General features: G+C 46.0%; 1 protein-coding gene across 3 annotated transcripts in view; it reads right to left on the bottom strand.

Annotated features, from left to right (window-relative positions):
• The window catches only part of BEND7 (BEN domain containing 7), a 46,714-nt gene extending 43,297 nt beyond the window's left edge, over positions 1 to 3,417 (bottom strand). For all 3 annotated transcript variants that reach the window (XM_005143339.3, XM_031043974.2, XM_031043975.2), the window contains exon 1: positions 3,100 to 3,417. In XM_005143339.3, the coding sequence (XP_005143396.1) occupies positions 3,100 to 3,160 (61 nt within the window). In that variant the 5' untranslated portion in view covers positions 3,161 to 3,417. The remainder of the gene's footprint in view (positions 1 to 3,099) is intronic.
• Between the last annotated feature and the right edge of the window lie 10,010 nt (positions 3,418 to 13,427).

Raw genomic sequence — 13,427 nt, 5'->3', positions numbered from 1 at the left:
TCCAAGGAACAAACCATGTCTAAAGGCAGCTCTCCTGGACGCTATTTCTGCCTCTGCTACTGGCACACACTTTGTCCTTCGGCAAATCACTCAAGACTGAACTATCTATCTGGTGTCTTGAAACAGCCACCTCCCCACCTCACTCCTTTAAGGCCCTCTGAGTTCCCAACGCTCTCAGCTACTCCCTCTGTAAACTGGTTTTTATGTTTACCTGCCTCACAAAAAGCAAGGCAGAGATGAACTCATGGAAGAGCACTTTGGGGGATTCACTTAAAAGGCACAACAGAAACACAGGGTGGCAGAAGCAGCTCCTCCTCCTGCAAGCAGCACACCTGCACCGCAGAGAAAACAGCTACAGGATCAGAAAGGTCTCCTGGAAGCCAAACCTTTTTGTTAGGTGCTGTTTATTTGTACAGCACGACTGTCTCGAGGGTGCAAGAGGAGGATCAACCCAGTAGGTAAACGAGAATAGAGCCTAACACAGTAATGCAAAAACAGAAAAGGGCCTGGAAAGAAAATGAGGGTGGAAAAAAACCAACAGAGTTGGAGAGGTTAGCAATGAGGTGCCACACAAAGGGTTCTTCTGCCTGCTGAGCACACCCAGCAAAGTCAAACGGGTAAAGGTGAAGTTTGAGATATGACACCAAGGAGTAAAGGCTCCTTTCGTAAGGCTGAAACTATGGGATTTATGCTGACTGCCTTCCATGGTCCTGTTGAGGAGGGGGAGCAGCTTGGTGGGTACCTGGTGACTAGCCAGGTCAAACTGCCACATTCAGCATTTTCATCCTCTCAAAGGCCTCCAAGATCTGTTGGGAACCAGTGCGTGAGAACTAGGAATTAAAAGACTTACAGACTCATGAGCCTTAGATCTATAGAGTACACGTGGTTTCTTCTCTAGCACTTCCCTCTGTACAACCAGCTGCTCACAATATTCTTCTGATCTACAGCTTCTACCTTTAAGTCACCACATTTCACTCAGAAACAGCTGCAATTCAGTGCAGGAATAGATTTCCTCTCAATCTGGTCATTATTGATCATCTGGATAAGGTGCTCTAAAGTTTTTTTTGGGGCCAGAATAAGCACTATAGGGCTGCACATCGTTAACAGATGGTGTATTACCAGCGAACTGACACAGCATACCCTATTCTCTTTGGTTTTCTTCTGCCTCGGATGTCACACTCCAGGCGCTGAGAAATCTGTATCAATTTCACAACAGTAAACACTAAACTGTGACATTACAGAATGACTCCTGCAAGCAGCAAAGGCCAATTACTAGAGACAACTATTTATACATAATTATCTTTATAATCAACTGTGATAGAAAAAGAATATGTGAGTACAAACTCACATGCAAAACGTGATTTTTATCTCCTCCATTCTCAAAGTACAAAGGCGTAATTTTCTCTCTAGGATATGTTTTTAGTAGAGATTTCTATAAGCCTTTCTACATCCAAAAAGAGACCCCAGATACAATGAGAATTACTAACAATCTACCATCATAACTGAACTTACCTATTAAAACAATGTTAAATAGATTGCCCTATTCACTGAGGCATATCTAAACCTGTAACAAGTGGCAACTGAGAACTGGCAAAATAGTTACCAGTTTCTGATAGTGCACTTATTCTTTTTACAGGTCTATTAGGGCAGAAATAAAACCATGTCTTCAATTTCAGTTTTGCTTTTCCACAGATTTCACTTTCATCCCCCCCAGCTCCTGCGCTAATTCTGCCTCTGAGTCAGGAGCAAGTTTGATATGAAAACCCCACAAACCAAACCTGTTCTCCATAGAAATCAAACCCTAGATAGGTTTGCTAATGCACACAGACCTCCAATACCTTTCAAACAAGTCTGACAGGTCGCTGACCTTCTAGTTTTAACAGGGAGTAAGTGCAGTGCTCCAGACCCCACTATGAGGATATGACAGTCATTATTTACTATTCCTGCCAAGTGAGCCTATTTCCTTCTTTAAATTTCTTTGCATCAGACATTGATTATGCCAAGCTCCTGCAAAGACACTGCTCTTCAGACAGCAAGTCTGGACACTCGCATGTGTGTGTATCCCCCTTCCCAAGTGTGACATTAAACCCAAGCAGTCACCTGCCTTGAACTTGGCATGCAGGACACACACAGCCGTTTCATGGAGATATCCTCATCCAATACTTGGAAACACAAAAGGAAAAACAAGATCTCAAGTCAAATGCATCAGGGCAAAAAAGATCTCATTGGCCAGAAAAGAGATGAATCCCCAACCAAAATAAATCCCTAGGGCTGGGAAGTCCACCTGTTAAAATGCCCACCAGCGGCTGCATCTTCTCCTGTTACTATCATAAGAAACCCCCAACCAAACAACAAGACTGAAAACAGAGCTGTGCTCCTTCCCTGACATGAATCCAAGTTCCCCCCCGCGATGCCTTTTCAAGTAGCTCCTTTTCCAAAAGCAAACACACCCCGAGTGAACAAGTTACACACCAGCGGCTCTCCCTTGCCCACGTACGATCAATTACCTGCGTGGATTGTTAATAAAGCAACCTCTATTCGGCTTTTCTTTGAAACACGCGGATGTACACAGTCGAGGGGAGGAAAAAACCCACCCCAAACACAATAAATCCACAGGAGTTGAATACTAAGAAGGTCCGTTGCTGCTCAAGTGTCATTATTTTTCTGCTCGCTTCCTGATTTTACCTTTCCTCCTCCCCCCCCCCCCCCCCCCCCCCCCCCCCCCCCCCCACCCCCCATTCCAAAAGCAGGATTTACCACAAAACACGATCCAACTTTATTTTGTGCGAGGAAAAAAAAAAACACGTCCACCTTTCTGGGGTGGTTGGGGGTGTTGCAACAACACGGAACACACATGCAGAAAACCCGGTTAAAATAAGGAAAAGGGGGTTAAAAGCAAAGAAAATACACGGCGTGCAATGGTTTCGGGGAGTTGAGGCACAGGATTGCGGAGTTAAATAACAGAGCCGGGGAAGGGGGGAGCGGCGACTCGGGGCGCGGAGCTCGGGCGTTTCATAACGCCCCGCTCCCCCCGGTGCAAAACTCCGTCTGCCCCCGGCGAAGGAACAAAGCCCCGGCCGCCCCCGGCCTCCGCCTTACCTTCGTTGATCAGTTTAAAGCTTTGGGATTTCCTGCTTCTCTTCCTCTGCGTGAACTCCATGGTGCGGGCAGGAAGGAGCGGGGCGGCCGGGCGGCCACCCGCCGGTGGTAGCAGGACCGAGGTCCGTGTCTTTTAATCAGCAAAAAACACGCGGGGGTTGGGAGACAGCGGCTCCGGCGGTGAATAAAGGGCTCCGGGACAAGTTGGCTCCGCTCTTTCCCCTCACACCCCCTTTACCTCCCGCCCTAAACTTTGAGGCAAAGCGGGGTGCGGCGGGGGCAGCCCCGAGGGGGCGATGCCGGGCACCGCCGCCGCCTTCACCCCCCCCCGCCGGCTGCGCGGCCGCGGCCCGGCGGCGAAGGGCGGCCCGCAATGGCTCGCCGCCGGCTCCGGGACCCCGGTGCCACCTGCTGGGGGAAGGCGGCGCGCAGCCCGGCGCTCCCCGCGGCGGTTCCGCCAGCCCCGGCCGTAAGCCGCCACCCCGAGGCTGGCCCGCCGGCACACGCCGCACGCCGTGGGGGGAAAGGCGGCCCGTGCCGCCGGGCCCCGCCGCGGGGGTGGCGGGGAGAGGGGCTGGGGGGCAGCGCCATTTTGTGTGCCCCCTCCCGCCGCCTCCACACCTCCCCATCCCCACACACCCCATCCCCTCCCGGGCACTTTCGGGCTCCCCCTGCCGTGCCCCGCCGCCGCCACAGCTTCCCCCGCCGCGGCCCCAGCGAGGCTCCGCGGCGGGCAGCCGGGGTGCCCGGCCGTGAGGGAGCGGCGGCCTCTCGGTGCGGCCTTGCGCTGCCGCCGGGCGCTCGGGGCCGCGCCGCTGGCCGCGGGCCCCGGCCGTGGCGGTGGGTTCCCTGCGGGGCTGAAGGGGGAAGTGTCTGTGTTTAGTGGAGCCGTTCCTGGGACAAGGTCCGGAGGGGATGGGGCTGCGCAAAGTAGGTAAAGCCGAGAAACGGGGCTCGGCTGACGCCAGCAGCGGCTCGTTACCGGGCTTTATGGTCATTATCGCAGCGGTGTGCCCGCTCGCCTCGCGGACCGAGGCCTGGAAGAGCACGCCGGGTTGGCGAGTTAAACGTGGATCGCTGTGCCAAGAGGGAAAGAGTCTCGGTCCTCCGGAGGAGTGAGATTCAGTGCCTCTCCGATGGTCACCGGGAGGTCACCGCAGCCATACGGATGGCCCAGAGGCTGCCTGGATTTATTCACCACTTGACACTTCCAGTTCTAAATTCGTTTCTGGTTAGTGTGTTTGTTCTTACAGTCAAGTATACTTCTGCTTGTTGCCTATAGTAGAGGAAGGACCCAGGCTTTTACAGTTATGACTACCGATAACTGAAAACACAGCTCCCGATCATCATCTTGTGTTTTACGTGCAGTCAGGCTGTGTTGTGACAAGCAGAAGAGTATGTGATACTTGCAAACGCCTACCCGAACAGATGTAATTGCAGATCTTCCCTTGGTCTCGTCAGAGTACCCAGGAGAATCCCATTGGCTCCAGTAATAGTGACTGACCGTAACACTCGGAGTAACAACATAAAATTAGTGTGAGGAAAGCAATTTGAATATTAGCAATAGTGATTTGTATCCTGACTGCATGTGTGGACACAGCCAGACCTCAATTCTCTTGTGCAAAGTGCTGTCCGAACACCACAGACAGAGCATACCTGGGTCTGAAAAGCAAGGTAGGGAAATAGGTTTAATGGTGAAGCAATGTAAGAAAATACGCCTAATGGTGAAATTTATTAGACTCTGGAAAATTAAATTCATGAGGGAGGTTATTGAAACCTCACAGATTGGGTAAGGGTGTAATTTTCTATTAAATTGCTAAGTGGAAAATCCCAGAGGCAATCAATATGCTACTTTTGGAATTTTCCTAAACTTCGCTGTAAGTCTTTGTGAAAGGAAACTGGGCTAACGTACTATTTAAAATCCTGCTTTATATATTTTTGGGGAAGATGCTGAAGCAGCAAAGGTAGATGGATGTCATAAGCTGTTTGCTAAATTGTGTGGGGCCAGTTCATCTCACAGTGAAGCCGGGTCTGAAATGCAGCAGCAGTGTGCCTATATTTTGTCTACAGAAAAAGTATTTTTTTTCCCTCCCCAAGCAGTCTGCTGATTCCTGTCTGCTAACTTTATTTGCAAGACTTAAAGCATTGCTGAAACTGCTGTGTTTGACTCTCACTCATCCTTGCTGGGACAATAGGAGAATTTGCATAAAGCATAAGGCCTTCATTTGCTGTTGGACTCACAAGATGGGCTTTACCATGCATTTGCCAAAGGAATGTGCCACAGAAAGAAAAAGGTCCTTTCTGTTTTGCTCTGTTTTCTTCAATTTTGTGAAACATTTTGGGGTCTAATTTATGAAAAAGCAATGGCACTGTTCTACCAGCTGCTCTCTCCCTTTAGTTCTTCTCTGCATTTTTTTTTTTGCGTAATGGGACACTCATGACACGAAATGACTTTTCATTCTGAACACTGGACATTGCAGTTTCCAGTAGGGGTTTATGAGAGTTAGCACATCCCCTTTCATTAGTATTTTTCATTTTGCTTCTTGTGAATTAGATTCATTCTTTTCTACATGCAGAATAAACTTGATCCCTCCAAGCAAACCTAATGATGGTTACTTGAGTACATCTTGGGATTTTCATTTATGAAAGTATCAGCCAGTTTGGATACCTCGGTCCTGATCCTGTTATCTCATCTGCATAAAAGTGAATTAGAAACTGGGACAAGGTGACTTTAGGTCAAAATCTTCTAGTTATCCACATGACATGTAGGAGGACCCGGTGGCTGAAAATCAAGCTTTCCGTCCTGTACTGCTGCAGCTTCTCAGCCACTTAGAAATGACCACTTCCAGCACTCAAGGCTCCCATGTACAGTAATTCATGAGCCTGCTGTGGGGCATTTTGGGGTCATCTGCCTATTTGTCACAGGCCACTGTTGCATTGTTTTACCTGGGGACACCCAGAAATGAAACTTGTCTTTATCCCATTGGAACAGCTTGCTTTATGTCACCCTGGATAGTCATTGGCTGCATCACTGTGGCAGCTGAGGGGCTTAGGATAAAGTGCACTGGCTCCAAGAGGCAGTTAGCTTCTAATTTCACGTGTCTCAGTATCCCATTGTTATTATTACGTATTAAGAACCCACAGTTCCTTTTTTTCTGGTGAAAATACGGACAACTCCGAGCATTTTGTATATATTCATGAAGAGTCACAAAGAATTTCCTCAATCAGACCATTAATTGAATAATTGTGTTTTTCGAAATGCCATGAAATTAGCCAACTAAATAAGGGCTTTATCTTGCAACATACCCTAAGTCATTATGATTATCCCTGACTATTTCCTAGTTACCATTTTATTATGCTGCAAGTTACTTTCAATACATCCCCTCCCCATTCTAACTGATTTTCATTTTCCCAACAATCTTCTGGTGTGCAAAATGCTTCTTTTTTTTTCTTCCATTTCAGCTGCTAGATCCCAAACTAACCAATTAAATATAATTAACCCAGTAATGCCTCAGGATTAACAGCAGCAGTACTCTTCGCATCAGGATGTTCCAGACTTTTTCTTTGCTTCCAGAGTCACAGATGTGCCCAGTTAATCGCAGTATTTTGATTATTAGTCAGAAAGTAGATGGTGCGGGATAAAGAAGACTGAAGAATCCTGGAGCTGAGGAGAATTATACTGGAAAAAGTCCACAGACTAGATGATTTGATCTGAGGCTTTATGTCTAATGTCAAGGAATCCACGCAAGGTCAGATGAAGTAAGAGGAGGCTTCTGGCTGTCACATTAATAGCACCATGATTACTACTCATCTTGGGGCCTGGAGAGGTTCAGTGTTAGGAGGCAGAAGGAAGCTGAAGAGGTAAATTGGAGATCGGGAGCTGCCCAGGTGACAGGTTAATTGGTTAGCTATTTTGGTTAGTTATGTGTAGTGAATGTCATTGAGGATTTAGGTGCTAACTGTGGTAGCGCTTTTCCCTTGCAGGTTTCCAGTGCTGGTTTTGTGGTTACATAAAATACATAGGCAGTGTTTTTCTCAGCTCCCAGCATGAAAATAGGTGATGCTGATGCTGTGTCTTACTACAAACCTTACCTTCTGGGAGGCTTTCATGTTGGCATATCCAAGGACTGGTTCATTACAGAGGTGGGTTTCCAGATGTCCTGAAGCAGTCTGAAGCTAGGAGTGCAGTTTAACTTTTCTGACCCCACTTAAGTTTTTCCTGTACCATTACAGTTACAGTGCTCAATGTCCTTCCAGTACCTAAAGCGGGGCTGCAAGAAAGCTGGAGAGGGCATGTACAAGGGCATGTAGTGACAGGACAAGGGGGAGTGGCTTTAAACTAAAAAGAGGGTAGATTGAGATTAGATATGAGGAAGTTTTTCCCTGTGAGGGTGCTGAGGCACTGGCACAGGGTTCCCAGAGAAGCTGTGGCTGCCCCATCCCTGGCAGTGTTCAAGGCCAGGTTGGATGGGGCTTGGAGCAACCTGCTCTAGTGGAAGGTGTCCCTGCCCATGGCAGGGGATTGGAACTGGATAAGCTTTCAGTTTTTTTCCAACTCAAACCATTCTATAATCTTATTATGTCTCTATAGTTACTCTCTTTTTCCTTCAGGACACTGTTTTGAAATGGCTTCTTGTCCATTCTGCTGCTCATTAATCTTCCCCATATAAATTTAAAAGAAAAAAACCCTACAGGACAATGTTTTCATCTGTTTGCCAGCTCAGGGAGACCAAAACATTCCAGAACTGTTTCAATAATAAAAAATATAACTGACTCTATGTACAAAGTGTTCTTTGTGTGTGTGGTTACAAACCCTCTGTATATTTCTGTATCGGAATGCAAACCTCGCTGTAAGTCTGGGCTTTTCCTCCCATCTGTCTTTTTATGTGTGGCCTGGACTAAGACTGCAAGGAGGGGCAGCGTAGTCTAAAGGTCAAAGTTTGCTCTGATCAAATACTTGTAGGATAACTGGATATTAAAGTATTAATTCTTCCCTAGGACAAACCAGTTTTCAGATTTGAATTCTGGGATGAGTGGGTAACGAGGCTGAGCTCTAAGCAGCAGATGTGGTTGGAGGATAAAGAAGAAAAGGACTCTCTACGCTTTTATGAAAGCTAATGTGGAAGAGTAAATGAAGTCCACTCATATACATGCATGCCCTGTGCTTCTCCGCAATATGGAAAAGTCATAAGCTGCACAAATTTTGCCTTGCCTCCCACTTACAAGGCAATGTGCTTCAAGGGAACTGAGGGCAATGTGGGTAGGGCTTATTATTTTGCTTGCAACACTGTTTTTCTGTGCTTTATAAAGAGTAATAGCGCTTAAAATTTTAGTCTGGATGTGTCTTTGCACCACTACCACCTCTATCTAAAGAGATGAAGTGTAAAGCCAGGCTGGCATTCCAGGAAGGGGCATGTTTGAGCTGTGGGTAGTTCAGGAGTTAATCACAGTGGCTTGAGCACAGCTAGGGTAAGCAATCCCATTTCTGATGAATTCTACAGGCACACATTGCAGCAAGCTCAGCTCACGGCCCAGCAGCCCAGTGAGTCCCCAGCTAGGATGAGTTCAAAGAGGGTTATGCTACTAATCATACCTACATTTTTGTGTCAGTTTGCTTCAGTCACAGCAGCTGAAGGCAGATGTAAAAGTGCAGCAGTAGAAAGAGTCAATCACTGGAGCTACAGATGGAAAATGAATGCAGAATCATCTTCAGGAACAATAGCATTTAGCAATGTTAGACAGCTCCTTGAGGCTGCAGGATGAAGAAGCCCAGACAACAGCCATACTCATTTAAGTCCTGACTGAGACTGATGTGGGGACTGTCCCCAGCACAGCCTTCTTGCTGTTCCCACAGTCTCTGTGTCTCAATTCTGCCTTGATCCTTTTCCATTTCTCTTGCCACACATTAGTAAATGCACTTGCACTAAAATCAATGGGAGTTTGAAAACTAAAAGTAATGCGTGCTTTGGTATGCTACTAATCCACTTATTTGGATCCTCTTACTGCTCCTCTGGGCTGCCCTGATCCTCTCTATCAGCCCACCCAGCTGCTCTGATCTGCTCTCTAAACTTCTGCTGTGGCTATATTAGCATCCCTGTCAACTCACAGGGCTGCTGCCTCTATGCCTTCAATCCTCTCTCCCAATGAGAGTCTCTCTACTAAATTATAATCCTTGTAGCTCAGAATACTGAGGTAAGCTAAAATAAATTTATGAAAAGTTGCTACAGCTCCTACTAAGATGTTCTATTTCCCTAAATGTTTTCAAACAGTCCTTACATTTCAGGCTGCAGAAATAGCTTAAGACACATTCATAACCACCTGCCTGCTCTTCAGGTCTAAAAAAACATGAAATCTCATTGCAAGGTACAGTGTAGTTCAAAATCTACTCACACATGCACTTTTTAAAGAGAGATTATGTGAATTTAATATCTGTGTCAGGCTGGAGACTGACAACATCTGAAAATGCTTCTTTTATTCAGCAGTAAGATATATGCAGCAGCATTTTTATTAATGTTCCCACCCCCGATTTCCCCTCAGAGATGTGTAGATACTGAAGACTCCATCACCCATTCAAACCTTGACCTCTCTGCTGAGGCAGAATGGGTATTTTCTCTGAGATGGACACATCCTGCAAGAATCAAACTGACAACACAAAGTATGATCATTTAGTAACATCTTTGAGAGATTTCTTGCCTGAGTTGAATAGAAGCTAATGAACTCTAACTTAGAAATACAATACTTTATACTCGACCATTTATCTTCTGTACACATAAAATTGAAGAATGATAGATGTTTTAATGAGCTTTTCTACCATCCAGTGAGATCTGTTTGGCATTGGGGTGGAGTGGGGTGGGTGTCTCTGTTATGTTTATTCTCCTATAATTTGAATACAGCTAAAGCGTCTCAAACCTGATGTTTCTGAAGTGCAGACCTTGCTTTGGGGAAGGCTGGGAAGGGAGACAACTGTATGGATCTAAAACTCGGTGCACAGAATCTGACAAACCTGTGTGCGTTTGCAGGGATCCTCTGTTGTAACTAGAAGTTCAATCATCTCCCACAAATCCCAGTAAGCCTCTTTTTCTCACCTGGAACATCCTAAATGGTGCATGACCAATTAATGATGCTCAGATTGAATTTTTTTCCTTTATATTTATTTATTTTTTTACAGTGTAGACAATCTTAAAACATAAAAGGCTAGGATGTTTTACAGGTCTCTTACTCACTCTTTGACCCTTCAGGGTAGTCTTGTCAGTACTATGGGATTTTATTCCAAGTTTTTTCAATCTTTCAAGTCTTTCTAAAGTTATTTTATCAGTATTCTTCGCTCCCCTCAAATTCTTCTTTCCAAAGGAAATGATCTTGACTCATCTGAATCTTGGGTATGATTATTAAATTAATGCAGAAACATCTTGATAGGATGATTTGGATCTGCGGGACCTTTAGTCTTGTTCAACAGGAGAAGGCTATTGGACTGGTATTTGGTAATGGACAAGGGAAAGAATGACCCTAATACATTTCACTGTCAGCTGTAAAAAAGTTGGACAAACGGTTTTGTCATCTTGCAGGGATTACTCCTGTATCCTTCTGGGAAAGTTTGCTGCTTGGATAACTGTAGTGCAGGCTGATGCTGAGAGTATGTTCATTGCTTAATGTGAACCTACTGCTGCAGTGCTAAAAAGAACAGCAACAGAAACATCAATAACAACAAAAAGCAGCACGATCATTTTCCTGCAAGGTGTTTTGATTTCTTTAACAGTCACAAATGGCCACTGCTGTCAAAAGAGCACTGCCTCCCTAGTGATGGCTTGGGACAGATTCATTGGGTGCTCTAATGACACAGTGCCGTAGGCTGAGTTACCAATGCAACAGAATTTTCCTAAGGTATATCCTGTAGCAGCCAGTTTGGTCATAATTAGCTCTTCTTAAATGTAAAGCTTTTTAGCAGCAATAGTGAGGTTTTTATCCCACTGCAATTTTACAGATAATAAAGCTGCTGGGATAGGAATTGATCCATGCATCCTATAGACAAGCTAAACAATTCACCTAAACATTCCTTTATCAAAACCTGGTCTAGTGGAAGGAGTCCCTGCCCATGGCAGTGGGTTAGAAATGGATGAGCTTTAAGGTCCCTTCCAACCCAAACCATTCTGTGATTCGATGATTTTATGAAAACCAGAGGATAATTATAATTCAAATTGTTACTTCAAGCATGTTTCTAAAAGCCACACTAGCCTTACTAACCAGTAACATCCATATGGATGTCACTACTTTCCTAAGTCTTTTAATGGTGCATTACAGAGGTCTGTCCTGGCAGACAGGAACTGTAGGGGCCAACTTCCCATAAGAACTAACCAAGCAACACTTTAAAAGGCAAAACACACTGAATTACAATGCCACCTGCTCCTTTCACCCCTAACAGTACACAGATGTCACATACCCTTTTGAAGACTCCTGTTAGAAATCTCAGGAACTTTTTTCTGCCATTGCTTCCCCTGTGAGCATTTCTTGTCTTTGCCAGTGGCTTTTGGACACCCACGGTGGAGTGCTACCTGCTACTTCTTCCTCGGTCTTCCCTCTGGCTGGGTTTTTCTCAGCCTGTGACCAGCAGATTGTGTGTTACTGTTTATGAAGCTCTGAAATTTGTGGGTGACACAAAGCTGGGTGGGAGTGTTGATCTGCTGGAGGATAGGGAGGCTCTGCAGAGGAATCTGGACAGGCTGGATCTATGGGCTGAGGACAATAGTATGAGGTTCAACAAATGCTGGCTACTGCACTTGGGTCACAACAGCCCAATGAGATGTTACAGGCTTGGAGAAGAGTGGCTGGAAAGCTGCCTGGCAGAAAAGGATCTGGAGGTGCTGACTGATGGAGCTGAACATGAGCAGCTCGTGCCCAGGCAGCCAAGAAGGCCAAGAGCATCCTGGCCTGTATCAGCAGCAGTGCGGCAGCAGGGCCAGGGCAGTGACTGTGCCCCTGCACTGGGCACTGGTGAGGCCGCACCTCGAATCCTGTGTTCTGCTCTCGGCCCCTCACTGCAAGAGAGACATTGAGGTGCTGGAGCGGGGCCAGAGATGGGCAACGGAGCTGGTGCAGGGCCTGGAGCACGATGGGGAACGGCTGAGGGACCTGGGGGGTTCAGGCTGGAGAAGAGAAGGCTCAGGAGAGACCTGATGGCTCCCTACAACTGCCTGACAGGAGGATGGAGCCAGGAGGCGGCTGGGCTCTGCTCCCAAGGAACAAGGGATGGGACAAGAGGAAATGGCCTCAAGCTGCACCAGAGCAGGTTTAGATTTGATATTAAGAAGAATTTCTTCACTGAGAAGGCAGTCAGGCACTGGAACAGGCTGCTCATGGCAGTGATGGAGTCATCATAGAATAGTTAGGATTGGAAAGGACCTCAAGATCATCTAGTTCCAACCCCTCGTCCCTGGAAGCGTCCAAAAATGTGTAGATGAGGCCCTCAGTGACATGCTTTAGTGGTGGTTCTGGCAGTCCTGGGGTAATGGTTGGACTTGATGATCTTGAGGGTCTTTTCCAACCTAGCTGATTCTATGATTCTATGAAAGGTAATAAGAAATAGCAAGCCTAGTATGAGAGGCTTAAAACCCTAAATGGAGGAGAAGGGCATGTGCCCAATGCAAGCATTATAGGAAAGTGCAATTTGTAAACCTCAGAAAAAGTGCTACCATGCCTGCTTAGAGCAAACTTTCATGCATGTGGAGGTGACCTGAGGATGTAACAAGCCATATACCTGTAAACAAAGTAAATGTGGGGAAAAAGAATGAGAAACTGGATGGATTAACAACTGCCTTAATAAATGAAGAGTGAGATTGGATGTGGAGCTCCCTTTGCCAGAAGCAGACACATTTAGTCATAGTATGAAGGCAATTTTATCAAATATCTTTCTTTTTATAGTATTTTGAAGATGAATAAAAGGACCCATGTACCTATCTGAAGAAAGGTTTCCAGGAGTGATCTGTGCCCTGCATTACCTAAAATGAGTTCTTCTACATTCTCAGTCAGCTGTAAGGCATCAGTTCTGCCTCCTGTGTACGAGTGAAGGCATACCCTGGCTGAGCTGGGGTTTTCCCCTGTTTTAATATCAAGTAGAAAAGTGAAACTGGATATACATAAAGTATTGAATACAACCTGAAAACAGCTAAATATAAACTGAATGCAACTGAGCATAACCAAAATAATTCTGACAGCTTTACCACTTGGGCAAATATATGACATCTGGGTTGTTTGACTGAGAAGGTGTATTTCTAAGCTGCCTTGAATAAGCTTCCTGTTAGTTGACAACTGGTTTGCTGCATATAAAGCTGAGC

Source organism: Melopsittacus undulatus, chromosome 5, assembly GCF_012275295.1.
Source record: "Melopsittacus undulatus isolate bMelUnd1 chromosome 5, bMelUnd1.mat.Z, whole genome shotgun sequence".
Lineage (NCBI taxonomy): Eukaryota > Metazoa > Chordata > Aves > Psittaciformes > Psittaculidae > Melopsittacus > Melopsittacus undulatus.
Note: the sequence above shows the minus strand (reverse complement) of the source record. Positions and strands in the feature narration are given on the sequence as shown.